At 44.0% G+C, this 19,837-nt stretch overlaps 3 protein-coding genes across 3 annotated transcripts; 1 reads left to right on the plus strand and 2 right to left on the minus strand.

Moving 5' to 3' along the window:
- Window positions 1–1,091: 1,091 nt before the first annotated feature.
- Window positions 1,092–3,840, minus strand: ankrd39 (ankyrin repeat domain 39). The gene is made up of 4 exons (XM_080004106.1): window positions 3,668–3,840; window positions 3,323–3,426; window positions 3,023–3,226; window positions 1,092–2,485 (listed from the first exon to the last, which is right to left on the minus strand). The coding sequence occupies exons 1-4, from the start codon at window positions 3,762–3,764 to the stop codon at window positions 2,339–2,341; spliced, it is 552 nt and encodes a 183-aa protein (XP_079860232.1). The 5' UTR covers window positions 3,765–3,840; the 3' UTR covers window positions 1,092–2,338.
- A 550-nt stretch (window positions 3,841–4,390) lies between these two features.
- kctd9a (potassium channel tetramerization domain containing 9a) lies at window positions 4,391–11,678 on the plus strand. The gene is made up of 12 exons (XM_080003356.1): window positions 4,391–4,510; window positions 5,115–5,236; window positions 5,349–5,392; window positions 5,477–5,573; window positions 5,672–5,730; window positions 5,848–5,976; window positions 6,091–6,158; window positions 8,043–8,138; window positions 8,239–8,388; window positions 8,685–8,790; window positions 8,874–9,007; window positions 9,905–11,678. Exons 1-12 carry the CDS (start codon window positions 4,463–4,465, stop codon window positions 10,019–10,021), a joined length of 1,170 nt encoding a protein of 389 aa, XP_079859482.1. The 5' UTR covers window positions 4,391–4,462; the 3' UTR covers window positions 10,022–11,678.
- Window positions 11,679–17,846: 6,168 nt separating this feature from the next.
- npy8br (neuropeptide Y receptor Y8b) lies at window positions 17,847–18,944 on the minus strand (the record flags this gene model as incomplete). The annotated part of the gene is made up of 1 exon (XM_080004275.1): window positions 17,847–18,944. One exon carries the CDS (start codon window positions 18,942–18,944, stop codon window positions 17,847–17,849), a length of 1,098 nt encoding a protein of 365 aa, XP_079860401.1.
- Between the last annotated feature and the right edge of the window lie 893 nt (window positions 18,945–19,837).

The raw sequence follows: 19,837 nt of genomic DNA on the forward strand, positions 1-19,837 counted from the left end.
CACCCCTCCAGTCACGGCACTGGATGTGGTTTGAAGGTTGCAATGGAAACACCACCCACCACTGGACCCAATGAAAGTCTCTGAGACGGCAGCGTGCGGTTGCCGTCGCGAGGCCATATTTACTCTGACTCCGTAGGGACGCAGCAGCAGAGACAAAATAAAAACACTGTCTGTGTGCGTGTGTGTGTGTATAATTCTGTGTGATTTGAACGAGACAGATCTGAATGTGAGACCGGGATAAAACTGTTCAACGTCAACCTAATTCATTTATATAAAATATGAATAAACGTGTTTTAACGTCAACGTTACTCACACAGATGAGTGTCTAGAAATAGCTTTAAAAAACGTTTCTGAGCAACAGTTTCCACAAAGGACCGCGTGCTTATAAATGTTGGCAGCCTGGATTAAGGTTTTATGTTTTTTGGGTTTTTTTTTTTTTTTTTGACGGGGGTTTTCCTTCCAAAAACTTTAAGACTACAATCAACCCTCACTCTTGGCAGTTAGAAAAAAAACAAAAAAAACGTTTGCGGTTTTTGTTGCCAAACCAGGTACAAAGACACTTTTGTCATTGCTAATTGGCTAATGGCGAGGACAAGCTGAAGTGGTCCAATGCATGACGGTTTCTAAGACTTGAGAGAATGAAAAGCAATTCAAAGCACACACACAAAAAAAAGAAGCCTGAACAATTTATTTCTTAATCCACAGCTATTAGCAAATGCTTTCTTTTAGCAAACATTCGGTAGCTTGTTACCGACCACTGGGATTCCCCAGTTGGGGAGTTTGATCTAATATGCAGTCTGGCCACAAAGGTCACCTCATACCTTATTACTTTATCATCAGCTGGTTGCACTATTTTAACAACTGCTCAGTACGTCACCGGAGGAGCGTGGTGAAGGAGGTCAGCCCTAGAAAGCTGAGAGCCGCAGGGCCGAGGTGCAGTTGTGGAGCGCCCTGTGAAGAAGGCAAAGTAACCGTTGAAGCGATGCTCCTTCTGCTGGTTGAACCGAAGTACTGCGCCCGGGGGAACAGGAACGCGCGACGGGTGGTGTACAGAATTCATCAAAAGGGCAAGACGCATACCAGACAGTGTATTTTGGGCTGTAACATTTATTTTCCTCGTTTGTATATAAATGGTGGTCATAGTCAAGCCGATCTAGTTTTGAGCAAACACGATTGCGCATTGGGCCGTGGAGCCGCCTCGGAGCAGACGACCAAATAACAGGAACCCAGGAGATCACCATCTTAATGCGGCAGTTTATAGTGCAAAACAGTTAGTAAGGCATTCAGCATTCTGTAAGATACTATTGAGTTCCATTTCTTCAGGCCAATGGATGCATATTAACAGTGAAATTGCTGATACATAAACTTAATCAGAAGCCCGTGGACTTGCTTTAGATCACTTTCGTGTCTGGGCAAATACAGAATAGCAGTACTGTCTGCGTATATGGGAGTGATTTCTCCAGTTAATGACTTTGGTCAAAAGAGCATCACAGGAATCTTCGCCTTTTGACCTCAATTAAAGTGGCAATGAATAGGCAGTCAACTTCCTGAACCAATGCCTCTACCTCCGCATTCTTCAAGAATGGGACTTTTAAAGTAGCTCAAAGCAACATATTAACTTAAAACCAAATAGAAGGGTTTGTTTTTCAATGTTTAGGCTCTTGGATTTAGACAGTGGTGGGATGGTTGAACTTGTCTTGATTCTTTTTTGTTCATTCTTTCAGTAAATGCATCTGTTCATGGACCACTATTGAGCTTTCAAGCTGAGGGTGAGTAAGATAAGATCAGATAAAATAAGAGAAGACTATTCATCCCCAGGGGGAAATGACGGATTACTTTCCAATTGAGAAAATTTGAGTTAAATTCTAACACCACACCATCTGATTAAAAGTACAAGCAAGAAAACATTAACATGTGGAGTCTAGTACCACCTAGTTTATTTTTTTTTCCCAGATCTCTGTGGTTGAGGTGTTTGGCACACTGTTAGTGTAATAAACTAAGCAAAAATCTGAAAATGGGGTGAGGCTATCATGGTAGAAACAAAATACTAATGTTGTACCCGCTCTTCTGTTTCATGGTTCATGAGAGTATATTTTGACATAAAAAAGGTAACCCATAGTATATACAAGTTGTATGAATAGTTGGCACGTTGGCACAAGTATTTTTTGGAACAGCGTTTTCTGCTTGCACATTGGGATTCAGGATCCTGACGAAGATCCATGTCAGACAGGAACATCTTGTCTTGAGTAAATGGTGAAAGGCAGACTAGCGTACACAGGTTTCCTTTCCATCGGAATAAATGCAGACGTGGCACACTGCAGATTCCATGTATCCCGTGTCATAGTGGAGGTCTCAAAAGGTCCTGTAGGCGACTGTCCGCTGCCAGCTGGTGAGGTAGCTGTAGCTTCTTGTTCGTGTTGCTCCGGAGGGTGGGGCAGTGCTGGAGAAGCAGCTCACAGACTTCTTCATGACCTTGTTCTGCAGCCTGCTCATCCGTTTCATAGGGAGGGGGGGGGGGGGGGGGGTGGCAGATGGAATGAATACCTAAGTTGTTATGCTCTACCAAAACAAATTAAACTTTGTTGGACACATTACGGCAGTAAGGTCTCTGCCCTGGTTGTGATTTTGAAATACCGCTGCTCATTTACAAATCTTTTAATGGCTTGGGGCCAAAACACATCGTTGAGGATGTATTTCTGGGATTGGTCTAATAACTGTATCTTCAGTTAAGACTCAACACAGTAGCAGCATTTGATTCCAATGCTACACCCAGATTATCTGAAATGGGTGCATCTGAGTAGGCCTCTTTTAAACTGCACTTTAACCTGTTATCTGTGTGATTTTATTACATTTTTATCTGTTTTTAGCTTTTTATTTATATGCTTTTATTGATCTTTTCTTTGATATATGTATTTTATGCCTGACGCAAAGTACACTTGCACAAGTGTATGAAATGTCATATACAAATAAATGTGTCTTGCCTACTGGCTGTCTTATATTATTGTAGCACAGTGGGACGTACCTTGTGTAAAGGGGAGGCACCGTCACCGTCACAGAGCAGTGGATCTGCCCGGTAGTGGAGGAGGAGCCTGACTACATCCAAATGACCACAGTATGCTGAACGGTGGAGTGGAGTGGCACCGCCCGGCGTCTGGGGAGATGGACAAGCACCGCTTCGAAGAAGGAAATCGCAAACATTGAGATGACCACTGCGACTGGCATAATGCTAAGAGGGAAATTACACAGAAATGTAGTATTCAGCACAAAGTAAAAAAAAAACCAAAACAGACATTTTTAAAAACAGTCTTTTCAGCACCCTCACCAAAGCGGTGTACTTGGATGCGTCTCTAAGGTTTGGGTCTATGCCCTTCTTTACCAAGGATTCAACCCTCTCAAATTCCCCATCCATTGCAGCAGACCAGATACCTGCATAAAGAAAACACAGTTCAGAATTGCAACTGAATATGTGTATCGTTTCCACAAACAAATAAAGCAGTGTTATAATTTCCCATTGCCAGGGAAGAGGTTCAGTCAATTGGATTTGAACTTATCATATAACTAATAAGAACTCATCCGCAGTAAGCTCAGTGGGTTTCACTCCTGAACACACAGGGTGCATGGAGACGGGAAGCTGGCAGCTGCTTGTCGAGCTTTCTTGACCGCTCACCTCTTTCAAAATCCATTTCATCTAATGTCTGGCAAACACTGGGCGAGCTGGACTGATGGGAGCAGCACGAACAACGCTCCTGACCAGACGCCATCATCTCAACGCGATAAGAGCAAAAAAAAGAAACAACTCTAAACCGACCGAAACAAACTCAACTGACTAAGCCAGATGGCTTTGTTTTGTTTTGCTTCCGGATTGTCTTCTTTTACGACTACTTAACCGGAGGCGGAAACTCCTCGCGCTTACCGCCACCAACTGGACTCGAGACTGAATAAACCATGAAAAAGAAGCGAATGAACAAAATGGACCGTTGTTTTTAAACTGAAATAAAAAAGAATAATATATAATAGGCTGGATAATTATATATTATAAATGGGCGGATAGAATAGAGAAATATGAGGACGTGAGAGTTCAACGGATTGGACGGTCACGTAAACCAACGAACACAAAAATCCACAGTGGCACGCGAAACTGGACACATGGACTTAAGAGTAAAATAACGAGATATATAATAATAAATTATAGAATAATAAACACTACATGCAAAAAAAACAAAAAAACATGTTCAAGAAAATACGAAGCGTGCGGACTACAAATTAAAACACCCGGCGGCGGTGCGTCCCGGCTCGTGAAACGAGCGCACCCTCCGTCGCAGTCGGTTCAGATTTTGTGACGTCAGGCCAGCGCTCCTGTCCTACTCGGCTGAGCAGCCTGCTCCAGGTGGCGGGGCTTTGAGGAGCAACTTCACCGTTTCGGTGCGATCGGGAGGAGCGACACACACACATACCGTAAAGAATGAGGAGAGTTACGTTATTTGTTAACGGGTCGTCCAGAAATGGCAAGGTGCGTCACTCGCTCAGTCGCGAATGGTGTCTTTGTCGGTTCCGCAGAATGACAGGCCTTTCAGTCCGCGACACGCACGCACGCACGCACGCACACACACACACGCACACACGCACTACAACTTTTCCAATATATTATCAAGGTGATGTTATAACCTTGACAACGTAGCGTAGACTTTAGGCATTGTAACAATTTAGTAATCACATTTTAATAAGAACAAGGCATTCATTGCTGTCCATGCGTTTTGTTGTTTACGCATGTATTGATCCCGTACCGATATATACGATATCCGATCTACATTTATATTCATACCCACGGCCAATACTAGCAACCATACTGCCACTTTGCGCCGCAATTAATTTGGTTAGGCATAGAAGACATTTTGTATATTCCGTATATTTATGTATGTTTTGTGTTCCTTTTGCTTTGGACTGCTAAGCTCACGCTCATGCGCCCGTGGTAAGGGTCGGTACCCTTAACACGACAGATAACTTGTATATGAAAACGTGCTTGGCAAAATAAACCGATTCTGATTCTCCTTACGAGACCTAAAGCAATTACAGGAGAAATGACGCTATATTCTTTGTATTGCTTTTCCTTTCAGGTAGTAGCAGTTTACGGGACCTTGGCCGACCTGTTATCTGTAGCAAGCAATAAGCTGGGAATCCAAGCTTCCAGTTTGTACAACGGCAAAGGGGGCCACGTCGATGATATTGCCCTGATCAGGTGAGCTATTCGTCAAATGATTACTGGCCACTGGCAAAACATAAGACGGTCACTTAGTGAGAACCTGTCTCTATTTGATTATAATGTGTTGTCTGTTCATCTCTTTCAACAGAGATGATGATGTACTTTATGTCTCAGAGGGAGATCCATTTATCGGTGAGCATTCCAAATGGCCTCTTCCTGGTCCCAGCCAAGATTGATAACCTCAGATTATTAATTGTCTTCATGTCCCAATTGCAGACCCACAGAATGAAGTCAAGATTCCGCCCGAGCCGCCGGGAACACACACCGATTGGTTGACCCTTAATATTGGCGGCCGTCTCTTCACCACCACCCGGTGAGGATTTGGAGATCTCTGGTGTCTCTGTGTCAGCTCCGATTGCATAGTCTTTGTTTGTTTTTGGTCAACCTGGACTTCTTCCTTTCGGTTCACAGGAGCACGCTGGTCAGTAAGGAGCCAGAGAGTATGCTGGCCCACATGTTTCGGGAGAAAGGTGAATTGATAATTCAGGGGTCATCATCTCGTCACTAGTCTTTATTTTAAAGTATTATGGTGACCCAACCTAGAAAACACATTGTTGTGTAAAAAAACCCCCTTATCTTTGACCCAGATGTGTGGGGAAACAAGCAAGACGAGCACGGGGCTTACCTTATTGACCGCAGCCCGGAATACTTCGAGCCTATCCTCAATTACTTACGACACGGTCAGCTCATTATCAATGAAGGAATCAATATACGAGGTGAGGCCGGCCTTAAACAAACCATCGAAACATACAAATTTTGAATTGATCTCATGATTTTATCGCGTTGACCCAGATGTGTTATGTTGCTGAGAATGGTCTGTACCGTTGCAGGTGTGCTGGAGGAGGCTCGTTTTTTTGGAATTGAGCAGCTCGCCGAGCAGTTGGAAGTAGCAATTAAGGTAACCTGAAGTGTAAAATGTAGATAAGTTTTGCATGTATTTTAAACAGTGTGTGGTCTACAGCCTTCCCCGGGAGATGTCGCTGGTGTCGATTTGACGTGAGCTACCAGGTGATACCTCGCTCGAAATGGCCGCTCACATCACTTTGACCACCAGTGAGTCTAGCGAAGAATGCTGTAGATCATAGACTGTAAAGGTGCTTCATTTTCTTTGTATGTATTAGAGAGCTGTATACACACACACACACACACACACACACACACACACACACACACACATACACACAATGTGTATACAGTATATGTATGTGTGATATGTACATGTGTAAATCATCTCGTTCCAATGGCATCTGTCCAGGGGTGGGATATATTAGGCAGCAAGTGAACAGTCAGTTCTTGAAGTTGATGTGTTGGAAGCAGGAAACAAGGGCAAGGGTAAAGATCAGAACGACTTTCACAAGGGCTTAATTGTGATGGCTGGACAACTGGGTCAGAGCATCTCCAAAACGGCAGGTCTTGTGGGGTGTTCCCAGTATGCATTGGTTAATTCCTACCAAAACTGGTCCATGGAAGGACAACCGGTGAACAGGCGACAGGGTCATGGGAGCCCATGGGCTCATTGATGCACGTGGGGAGCAAAGTCTAGTCCGTCTTGTCTGATCCCACAGAAGAGCTACTGTAGCACAAATTGCTGAAAAGTTCATGCTGCCATGATAGAAAGATGTCATAACACACAGTGCATCACAGCTTGATGCGTATGGGGCTGCATAGCCGCAGACCGGTCGAAGTGCCAATGCTGACCCTGTCCACTGCCGAAGGTGCCTACGATGGGCATGTGAGCAATGGAAGAAGGTGGCCTGGTCTGATGAATCATGTTTTCTTTTACATCATGTGGATGGCCCAGTGTCTGTGCATTGTTAATTGGGGAATAGATGGCACCAGGATGCACAATGGGAAGAAGGCAATCCAGCGGAGGCAGTGTGATGCTCGGGGCAATGTTCGGCTGGGAAGCCTTGGGTCCTGGCATTCATGTGGATGTAACTTTGACACGTACAACCAACCTAAACATTGTTGCAGACCAAGTACACCCCTTCATGGCAACGATATTCCCTGATGGCAGTGGCCTCCTCACTAATAACCACTAATATTGCTCTGACCCCTCGAGGCATGGACTCCACAAGACCTCTGAAGGTGTCCTGTGGTATCTGGCACCAAAACGTAAGCAGCAGATCCTTTAAGTCCTGTAAGGTGTGAAGTGGGACCCCTATGCATCAGGCTTGTTGTTCCAGCACATCCCACAGATGGTCGATCGAATCGGACCCTAACCCCGGCCATCCACACAATGTAAAATAAAACATGATGCATCAGGCCACCTTCTTCCATTGCTCCAAGGTCCAGTTCTGATGCTTACGTGCCCATTGTAGGTGCTTTTGGCGGTGGACAAGGGTCAGCATGGGCACCCGCCGCCCCATACACAGCAAGCTGCGATGCACTGTGTGTTCTGACACCTTTCTAGCATAGCCAGCATTGACTTTTTCAGCAATTTGTGCTCCAGTAGCTCTTCTGTGGGTTTGGACCAGACCGACTAGGCTCTGCCCCCCACGCACATCAGTGAGCCTTGGGCTCCCATGACCCTTCCTTGGACCACTTTTGGTAGGTACTAACCACTGCATACTAGGAACACCCCACAAGACTTGCCATTTTGGAGATGCTCTGACCCAGTCGTCCAGCCATCACAATTTGGCCATGGTCAAATTGCTCGGATCCTATCACTTGCCCAGTTTTCATACTTTCAACAATATATATATATATATATATATATATATATATATATATATATATATATATATATACACACCTCCTACTATTCCTTTTTTTTTACCAGAACTCGCAGCCTCCCGAGGACCACTCTCCCATTTCCCGCAAGGAGTTTGTCCGCTTCCTGCTGGCGACGCCCACCAAGTCAGAGCTCCGTTGTCAGGTACGCCGCACCAAGATCGCCTCTACACATTTTAATGCTGAAGGACCACACCGTTCATCTCGCCTCAATCATCTCACATACCCCGCTGTCGCCGTTTCAGGGCCTTAATTTCAGCGGGGCCGATCTCTCCCGGCTTGACCTGCGCTATATCAACTTCAAGATGGCGAACCTGAGCCGCTGCAATCTTACGCACGCCAACCTATGCTGCTCCAACCTGGAGCGAGCCGACCTTTCCGGGGCCAGTTTGGATGTAAGCTCTCCTACTGTTTTCTTATCCACACTCGTTTGTTTACTCTTCTGAACAAAGATAAATGAACCAATTTTTTTTTTTTATTATTTAAGGAGATAGGAATATTTACCACAGTTCTGATGTTTACAGGTCATATCACCCATCTCTCCAGTCAATACAGAATGGAGATATTGCATTTCAGTGTATATTGTGTTCAAGATTAAAAACAAAACAATCTTCCATATTGAATTTTTTCGTACTGGTCTGCCTCGGGGTGTTTTTATTATCAGCAAAACACAATGTTTTGTGCGTTGAAGGGAGCCAACCTGCAAGGGGTGAAGATGCTCTGCTCCAACGCCGAGGGAGCCTCCCTCCGAGGGTGTAATTTCGAGGATCCGTCAGGCCTCAAGGCGAACCTCGAGGGTAAATCCGTCAATTTATTTTACACCTCATGCGGAAAGCTCCTCTCGGAATGTGCTCAGAACACGCTCGTTATTTAATCTTAGGTGCCAATCTGAAAGGGGTGGACATGGAGGGGAGTCAGATGACGGGCATCAACCTGCGCGTGGCCACGCTGAAGAATGCCAAGCTGAAGAACTGCAACCTGCGGGGAGCTACTTTAGCAGGAACTGACCTGGAGGTAAGGTTACATCGAAGGGATTACGCTCTTAAATCCCCCGTTCACCAGTGAGGTCGACTCAGCCTGGAGAGACGCTGCCGGAAACCAAAAATAAGGAACAGTCTAGATCTGACGCAGTTTGATTGAAACTATATCTGCCCGGATAGTTGTCGATAACCTCACTGAAGGTTAGACAGAAACCAGTACTGGTACTGGACACAGTCCATTCATTATTGTGTTTGTTTTTTTAATTCCATTGTATTTGTATGAAAGTGTTTACCCACCAAGAGGATGTAACCGATGGTGGGCATAACAAAAAAATCCTCCAAAAATAACAAGTTATTTTTTAATGCTGACTTTGCTTTGTTACATGTTAATACCCAGTTACATTATACACTTTGCTTGTATGTCTCTTCATTTTACAACTTTGATAAACGGACAGAATTGTGAAGCTAAATAAAATAAAATTATCAGCAAAAGTGTTGTCATCAGCAGCCTAACCTCAAACTATTTAAAATAAAGCGAAATTTAAAAAGGGTGGGTGTGCAAAAGGATGATATTGAAGGATGATTTTTTTATAATGTCCACGGTAAAATATGACTTATGGCAATAAAAAAAAGTGCCCATTAAGGTTCTTCTCATACGGGCATAGTTTATTAGTTTTTTTAATAGAGCCTTTATTTGGTTATAAACTAACGCGTTATCCTTTGTCCGACAACAAATGTAAGCAAAGAGTATTTACAAGAGGCGGCGACATCTCAGGTGAGGGTTTAGAATTCTTGTAAATAAACACTACAGAAGCTTAATGCGAGCCATTTAGACACGTTCTGGTTTCATTTGTGTATTGAAAGGAATGAGATTTTTTTTTAAATGCCTTTTCCTCAATGCTTTGACTTTGGTGTCGCCCCGTCCCGCCAGAACTGCGACCTGTCCGGCTGTGACCTGCAGGAAGCCAATCTGAGAGGCTCCAACGTGAAGGGAGCCATATTCGAAGAGATGCTGACTCCTCTGCACATGTCACAAAGTGTCAGATAACTGCAGCAAACGCTCACCAGTCCCAGACAGGTCTTCCTCCCCTCCATCTTCCCTCCCTCGTCCCCTCCATCCTCCCTTTCTCCTCCCCTCCATCCTCCCACACTACCAGGCTTCCTCTATCTGTACTGAGTGCAGGTGGTCTTTATATGCATGCCCCGGGGCATTCCAAACTTTATTACCTTAGCTTTAAGTGTCTTGCACTAGCGTCTACCCAGGGGGTGTCTACACGTCAGAAAATAATATTTAAATGTTCTACTGCGTCTGTGCTCGAGGCCAAAGAACGAGATACGTCCAGCGGCAAACCAATCGATTTTTTTCATCTATGTACGTGATACGCTACCGTGAATCAAAAGAGAAGCCCAGCTCCTCTCCGTGTGCGGTGAAGTTGAGCACCAATAACTTTGCGATGTGACCGCAGCGCAGGCAAATAATTGCCAATACATTTAATAATAAGAGCGTAATGTGTTGCCGAACCCCGGCCAACGGCGCGCGACAGAACTGTGCCTCGAAACTAATCTCGGGCACAGATTTGGTGTGCAATACTGGTACAGGTGGGGCTTCGCTGTTCTTTTCTTTTTCGTTTATTTTGGGTTTTTTTTAAAGCCGTAGCCCACTTCTGTGTTTGACAGTCTCTAAAGCTACCTCTGACCCTCCTCTGACTTATCTGTAATTGCATGCGTCTCACTGTGGTTTCGTTCTCTCTTAAGTTATTATTCCCGATGTCCGAGCTGGAGAAAATACCAGATTTTTCTGCTTTTTAAAACATTTTGTCTGAAGGAAATGACATGTATCACATGAAAGATGTTCTTATTTTGTTGTTTTGTCTCGGTTGTTGTTCGACCCAATTGGGAGATGTGTATTTTTTTTTTTTTTTTGCTGTGAATGATACTCAATGTTAAGCTGCATATCATGTACCGTTTTGACTCCCGCTTTGCACAAATATTTCGGGGTTTTTTTTTCTGTCATTTTTCCGTTATCACCAAAGATGTACGGTGCTTGTAATCCATTGTGAGTCAAATCCAGTTCTTCCAAACAAAGACAAAAAAGGAAACATCCCAAAGTCAGAGTAGTGAAATGCAACAAGTGTGTGTATGTGTATATATATGTGTGTGTGTGTGTGTGTGTGTGTGTGTGTGTGTGTGTGTGTGTGTGTGTGTGTGTGTGTGTGTGTGTGTGTGTGTGTGTGTGTGTGTGTGTGTGTGTGTGTGTGTGTGTGTGTGTGTGTGTGTGTGGGAAAGCCGATCTCATTTGGGTTCCTGTCGCGAGGGCGTGTGTGCCCCGTGCGTTTGGAGCTACGCCATCCCCGTCTATACGCGTGTTTTTCGGTAAAGATTTCAGATGCAATATTATCCACTGGGTTTGACGGCAGGTAAACCCCCCGCCAGTTGGGGATGATTGATGAAGGCAATCACGCCCGTGGATTTAACCTTGAGTGTGAAAATCAGTGTTGGAGCTTGTGTTTATTTATTTTGATAGATCGTGAAAGACGGGGTGTGGCGGCGGCAGCCTCCCTGTCTGTAATTATTGCACTTGACTTAGGAAATCTGTTTCCAGGAATGACTGTTAAAGAAATAAATTGTCGATGAAGACGATCATCTTTCGCAATGTTGTTTCCCTCCCCCCCATTATTACCAGACACAAATAACCAAGCTTTTAATTATTGAACGTGAGCAAAACAAGTGACTGTTTTTCGCCGGCGAGGAGAAGCCTAAAACGCAAACTTGAGTATAATCTGTCTTTGAAAAGCTCAGTGGGTTGCCACTAGATACACTTTGAGAGGCGATAAACAGCACTTTGTGACCCCATGCAGAGAAGCCCTGGGCTGAGATGGAGGCGTGTACAGTATATAAAAAGCCTCTAAAAACCAAGCGCAGCCACATTCACACAGCAGCTCGGATGAGAGCAGATCTGAGAAGCCACGAAAGTAAGAATGTGTACGATTTTTATGATGAGCGTGGTCCTATTTGGCTCACTGACGCGCACACCGCTTTGGTTTTCAGAAGGGACAGGAACTGCTTTGTCGTGTGTCTGCTGCTTTTGGGGACTTTTGCGGCGCAGGTCTGTGGTCAGCACTGGTCCTACGGCCTGAGCCCCCGGGGGAAAGAGGCAGCTGGAGCTGGAGCCACTCTCCCAACCTCTGGACGATGTAAGAAGCCACTGGTCCTCCTCTTTATTTGATCCCTCACCCTCTACTAATACACACTTTTACCATATGAAGTTTATTCCAGCAGATAGTAAAGCAAGCCGGGAAAATAGAGACGCCCGGTCGTGTTCTGGGCTGCACCAAAGGCTCGCCTACGCCAAACATTACAAGATGAGGGTGCTACTGGTAATTATTATTATTATTATGGTAATTCTGTGTTAAGTTCACTGTGTGCTCAAATGTGATGGTTTTTCATTGTCATTCTTAAATTGTGCAGTTGCTCATTATTAACATTATTATGTATAATCATTTGGTACAATTGAAATTGTCTTATTTGAATTGTTAAATTCTCTTTTAGGGCAGCGTCATCGCCAGAGAAAAGGAACACAACGTATTAGGAAACGGTTGCTAAGTCCCCCAAAATAAAGTATTAATGAAGCACACGGATCATTCTAAGGATTTTTTGACACTCAAGCTGTGATTATTTTCCTCGATTTCTCCAACATCCTCTAACCACCTCATCATGTCACATACAACAGTTTATTATTATTATTATTTTTTTTTTTGGTACAATTGTACCCATTCAATTTTTTTGAATGGGTACAATGATTCTAACAAGAGACTTTTTCAGAAGATATTCTATGTTATATATATTATATATTTTAGGCTGCCGATACACACAACCAGCCTTACCCAGTATATTTCACCTGTCCATCGTTCAGGGCTTCCTAACTGAAACACCAGAGGGCGCTAGATAAGTTCGTTGAGTTTTCCAGTTTGAAAAATGTTAGATTAGGGAGTTCATTTCAAAGATGTTTTTATTTATTTATTTATTTATTTTTGTTAAACTGCCTCAACAACTAACTGGATCACATTTATATGAATATGAACTGATATGCACTTAACAGTATTTGTTATTCGAAGGGCCGCAGCATGTTTGCCCGCCCCTGGCTGTACAAACATTTTCAGATTGCAAAAGTGATTCTTTATGGCTGGATCAGCGATATTTAATTATTCAATTAAGTGGAACATGCGTATGTTTGCCGATTCAAACAAATCGAAGAAACGCAGCGAAATGAATTCATCACGGAAATGTGACAGTGAACTAACAATCTCCTGTTGACCGCTGAGCGCTCCCAACGTGTCCTTATCTCGAATGGAAAGTGTATTACGAAATATTTCAATCTGTCATTTGACTGGGCGGGTGCTTGGCAAACACCGGACGGATAATCACGTCCCCGTTGCCCCTCGTCTCGTCGAGACCACAGCCCCGTCCATTGAACATGCCCCGCGGGCCATATGGATGAGGTATTGTCCTTTATTGAAAACCGATTTGATAAGGATTAAATATGTGACACTCGACTGCACCGCAGGACATAAAATATTTGCACAAGTTAAACGCGGGCGTGAGCAATAAGTCTGATCCGCGGTGGCCTTTTGCCTTTTGATATCAAACCGAAGGGCCATAAAAACACGATAATTTACGATTGTCCTCCAAAGTGGGAACATCAAAGTGCCTCCATCTGCATCATTAAGGTGTATATTAAAGCCGAGGACGGTGTATCAGCCTGTCGGAGACGGGGACCCTGCTGGGCCCGACCACCAGCAGAAGCTGACGGGCCCACCAGGCCGCCTCTAATTGGTCTCGGCGAGACCGCTCTCCGAGCAGATGGATGAATAAAATATAAAAAAAAAAAAGTTGGGAAGAGAAGTCCCTCAGCCGCATTTAGACAGAAAGAACCGCAGCACGCTGGGACAGTCGAGGCAGCAAGTTGGGTTAAAGGCTGTCCAAGCAGGGGCTCTGTGAATTTACTTGGGGTCGGAATAAATATCTGATCCACGAGCTACATTTAGTTGTGTTTTTCTTCATATACTGTAAGTCCTATAATCAAGAGCGTTAGATCTTCTGTAATATGCTATAATTGATCTGATCGGTCTTCTCTGGCCCTTTAGATGAGATAAGATAACCCAAGTATCCATTTATGGATGTTTTTCTTGCATACTTTCACTTTTTCCATTTGCAATATACCCATTCCAAGCTGGGGCTAGAGTGCTTATTAAACACAGTCATGATAAAGGCTTGATGTACAAAGTATGCTTTTCTTTTGAGCCGGTGCAATTGGTTACGAATAACATCCCTGAACTTTCTTCTGGCGCTGCTCGTGGAACCGGGGCCGAGATCCCCGATTACCCAAACATACTCACGGACATGAAGAGTGTGTCGGCCGCGCTGCAGTCCTTCGGCTGGGACGCCGGCGCTCCGCCAGAGGGTTTGATAACGTGCCTTTAATCGCTGGTGCTCCTCATTCTCAAGGAAACCCATTGAAACCCCCCGAGGAAGCTGTAACCAGGCAACTAGGGGAGCGGGAAGCGGACAACCACTAACTGTGATCAGAGCAGATGGGAGGTCAGACACAGAGGCCATATCCCAAGTTGAACTGTAGGAGATTGAATCTGTCCGTCCGTCTGTCTGTCTTGTCTGTCTCTATTACTCTCCATGAAATTCATATAATGTCGCACCTTTAATTTGTACGTGTCAGGTCCCAGATTGCAATTTTTCTGTGGAGAGTGAATGTACGCATGCAAATGAAAGTGCAAGCTAAGTGCAAGCTAAGACAAATACGATCCTGAGGGAGCACCGGCTGACACCAATCAGGGGTTCTGCTATTCCCGGCTGCCATGTCTGCTCGTGTTACGCAAGGCAGAAAATGTGTGTGTCTGAATGTGTGTGTGTGTGTGTGTGCGTGCGCACGCATTTGAGTGCATGTGCAGTGGTAATCCTCCAGACGATGTATAGTAAAAATAAGATCACATTTCACAGCAATATGTACAGTATAGGTGATGGTGAAGATTCCGTTATAAAAGCACAAGCACAGGCAACACATAGGATTTCATTTTGGAATACCAAACACATTTTATGTTCTCTGTGAGGCCAAAACGGTTTAATGGAACCTGTGGGAGCTGACTATTTCGGTACCAGGCGTCTGATTTCAAGCACAATCACACGGGCAATTTGATCGAATCAAAGCAGGAACTCAGAAAAAGCAACGCCATATGTCTATGTGTCTGTCCGCAAGGTGAGTCACCTCCATGTTTCAATCCATTCTCATACATGTACGGGTGTGTAATGCCAGGATTAGAATTCCACAGGCGGTGGACCAACTGTCTCTGACCTTTTTTTATCTGTCCTCTGCCCCCTTTAGGAAAATTAAACAATATTGTTTTCTCTTCTCAAATCGCCAGCGATGCACAAATGCCAGCCCAATACGAAGTTTTTTTACGCCTGGCTTGAGGTCTCTACTGACCTGTTGAAATGGAAACATGATTTCAAACATGATACTATGTCGATGGGTAGGAGATATTATTATTAGAATCAATAGAATATCTCACACAAACAAATCTCTCTCCCAGCTGACAACCAAGATGCCTGTCATTGACATCGGCCAGGCTGCCTTTGGACAAAATATTGGCAGGTTTGCACAGGATATTAGTCACGAGGTGTTTGTTGAGATTAATAAAAAAATCTTAATAAAAAACTGTTTTTTTTTTCTCTGTTTCCTTTGGTGTTAAATGCCCAATCTACTGATCTCCACTCTGTTTTCTTTATACATGACATTTGTTTTCACATTGGATTTAACTGGCGGTGCAGACGTGTTCTCAGGTGATTCCCGGGAACGGACCAAGAACCATTGCACTGCACTAGACCTCTAGCCTTGCCAGAAATGGAATGACAGATTTTGAAATATTGTGTATATGAAAGGCGGCACACAACAGTGTTCCCATACTTGTATTACACCCGTAATATATTGAGGTCACTAATATATATATATATACCTCAGAGTCAGCTCATGTTTGGATGCGCTTTGATACGTGTACCTCTGATGAATGGGCACCAGGCATGAGGGGAACGTCACCTCTTGCTGGATGGATGAATTGACAGACCAACTGAAAGTGATGTGAGTATAAATAGTTCATGATGGGGTTGGTGGGAGGTGAATTTTGGTTGAATGACAATCATAATCCTAAAGTGTATCATCATATTATTCCAATTAGTAATTGCGATAATGCTGAAGCCTTAAGGCCGCTTCTCACCAAATGCATAATTGCATCCGAACAGTCGGATCCTCCCCCTAGTGGCTGTCGGCTGAATCACAATCACAACAGTACAACAGCGAGTAGTTTGATCTGCTGAACATTTACCATTTGACATGAATGAGAATTTACCCCCCCACACCCGCATAATGACATCCAAGGTTGTCGTTAGCATCATTATTTTATATTTGTGACTTATTTGCTTAGTTTTAAGCCCAGTTCCAACTACTATCTGAACTTGTCGCACAAGTTGAAAAATTTGAATGCACCCCAGAGGCAGAAATACCGCACCACAGGGCGTCACGTCTTTTTGCGTGCGGAGTCGGCCTCGTTAGTTGTATTCGGTGTGAAGCAAGCTATAGAATATTGCAGCCAAAGAAGAAGAACCTTCCTGGGTTTGCACCATTATCATCGAATGAAGCAATCATCTTTGAGATGTATGGACTGAGAAAAGAACTTGTACCAGAAAGTATCAAGAATGTGTCAATAATATCGACATGTTGTGGCAGCCACTCCAGGGTTAAATACTTTGTTTAATTTGATTCAAAACTGCAAGTTACTTACAATACATTTTAAAGACAACAATATATACCGGTAATGCTACATACATATAGTATTGCAATCGTGTGTTATGCATACACAAATAAGCAGTAGATTATACAGGGGAAGAGCCCTGAACTGACAACGATCTTTACTGCCTGTTGCATTTTGTTTTATGGCACTTGATATATGATTGTTTCATGGCACATTTTATTACAAATACATCCTGGCACACTGCAATATATCGGAGCGCACACCTTGCTGAACAGCGTGGAGAGAAGGTTTACAATCACATCCCGAGTCAAGGTTCTCAAAAACATCTCATGGGAGTATTTTTAAGAAACTTTAATAACATCACGAGGACTTTGAGGATGTATAAACATATTAAATGCCCAGAAGCAGCATTCAATGCTCTAATGCACTCGCCATCAGATTTGCAATTAGGTTCTGTCTACGGATAATCATTAACACATTATGGTTCACAATCCCTTAACAAATGCTTATGTTTTCACTGGTGCGATTAACATACAATAGTGAATTCTAGAGTTAACATAAGTTACATTTGCAGTGACTCCTTCATCTCAATACCATTTGTGTGGTACAGTAACATTACTAATAATAAACTGGTTAGGCCTAGGTCCTATGCTTTTGGTAAAAAACAAAACAAAACAAAAAAAAAACAGAGCACGTAACAAATGATGTATTAAATAGCATCCGATGTTGTGTTTACATTTATATGAGTCCATATCTTTTGAATTGAACTTCAGAGACCATACATTAGAAGTGCTTTTATGAATTGTCTTAATTTATCCTACAACACTGGCACTAAACAACCTTTGTACTGTCATTCAGCTACGTATCTACTTCCTCTTACAAGTCAAACCGTATTGAAAAGAGGGCATGGCGTCGTGCCAGTTAAGTGTTTTTAGTCTTCCGTCGGCTAAATCATTCCAGGTGTGTTACTTTGTGAAAGTCATCCTGTCGTTAGCGCGTGACGTCACACAATGGATGGCCAACGCTATGATGGCTTTCTCGCTGAAAGGCCATAATTTAGGAATTCACACTAATAGATCCTTTGCTCAATATTGACCCTTTGGTGACCTCTGTGCTCACCACGGAGAGCGGGAAGCTCTCGTACCTCTCCACTGTCCCCCAGCAGTGACAGCGCAGAAGAGTGGCCTTGAGCTGCTTCTGGAAGTTGTTGTTCAGGAAGCCGTATATGATGGGATTGACACACGTGGAGGCCATGGCTGTGAGGTGGCAGACGGAGAAGATGGCGTCGTGCTGGCAGGAGGGGATGACCTCGTGGTTCCAGTCGAACACGGTGTTGAAGACGTTGAGCGGGAGCCAGCAGAGGGCAAACACGGCCACGATGGAGCCCAACATGGCGTTGATCCTCTTTGAACCCTTGGTCTTGTTGTCTCTGGAGTCCCTCGCCCGGTCCACCATATCCCTCCTCCTCTGCAGGCGCAGGAAGATGCGCAGGTAGCAGACCAAGATGAGGACCAGCGGGAAGAAGTACTGAAAGACCAGCAGCGAGGTGGTGTAGGCCAGCCGGTTGCCATCAGACGGCCAGCGCTCCATGCAGACCAAGTGGTCGCTGAAGGGGAAAGGGACAGTCATGTTGTGGAAAGGCAGGTTAGTGAGGACGCTGAAGGAGAGGAAGGGCAGAGACATCAAGCAGGCCACCACCCAGGTGACACCCACCGCCAGGTAGGACTGGCTCACCATGGGCTTCCACCCCGTCGGGTGGATGATGAGCTGGTAGCGCTCCAATGCAATAAGGACCAGGGAGAAGATGGAGACGGTCACCGAAACACACTGCACAAAGGGGGTGATCTTACAGAGCGCTTCTCCCAAGATCCAGTGGTCCATCAAGGTGTAGATGATAGTGACGGGCAGACACACGATGCACATGAGGATGTCGGAGCAGGAGAGGTTGGCGATGAAGATGTTGGTGACGTTGCGCATCTCCTTCTGCCGCACAATGACGAACACAAGGGAGGCATTGCCAATGACCCCCACAGCGATCAATGCGCTGTAGGCGACGATGAGGAAGGTGGTGCCACTCACCGAGGGTTGGCACATCTCTGACGTGAAGTCCCATGTTAACTCCTCACTGTGGTTGATTTTGCGGTGGAACTCCATGATCCCTTTGCTGGGTATTATTTCATAGGCTGCGATCTCGATGTCCTGCACTTATTATTTCTTATGAACGTTGGCGTTCATCACAGGTTTTCATCATCTCTAATTGGGGCAGTTGTTATTGAAGTCTTCCATTTTTCTGCCTGAAAGAATGAAGTACAAGGGAATTCAGAAAATGTTGCTGTCATGCAAATGGATGCACATTTTTATGACATGTCTTTATGCATTAAACATTACCATTGAGGATTCATGAAACCTGCAGGAGGCATTTAATTGTCCCTTACATCAGGTCCAAATAATAGCAATAAAAAAAACAATTTTCCTCATTGCTTCCAAGAAGTGAATATACCACATCTTGATAACTCAGCAACTGTGTACCTCGATAAATTTCTAATTCATGCAGCACTTGTCCTGTATTCCGATATTATCGGTTTAATCTTGAGATATTTTCAGTGGCACTACAGCAGCTGTGCAAACACTGTCAGTGGAATCTGGCAAAAGAGGGAATAATGAAGATAATAATTAATCTTAGCAGGCATATACAGTATCATGAGGTCCTGAGAGCAAAAAAAAAAACATTCAAAATGTTTTGAATATGAGCTGAAGCAACAAATGATTCTGTGATGGCACATCATTAAGAAAACAGCACAGATCAAGACTTTGTGGAATCATTATAATAGCATGATGAAATAAATTTCCTCTCAGCATTGATGACTACTCATTTCAGATACAATCGCTCCTCTGGGTTTGTCCTCTCTCCTTATTAAATTTATTCATTTTCTTTCCTTCCTTCAACAAAAGATAGATTTAGGATATGGATTCTGGGGAAGATGTGGTCATAGAACCAAAAAAATGAGTGCGCTGGAAAGCGGAAACACTATTTATTTAAACTTAGC

Source organism: Zeus faber, assembly GCF_960531495.2.
Source record: "Zeus faber genome assembly, chromosome: 7".
Taxonomy (NCBI): Eukaryota; Metazoa; Chordata; class Actinopteri; order Zeiformes; family Zeidae; genus Zeus; species Zeus faber.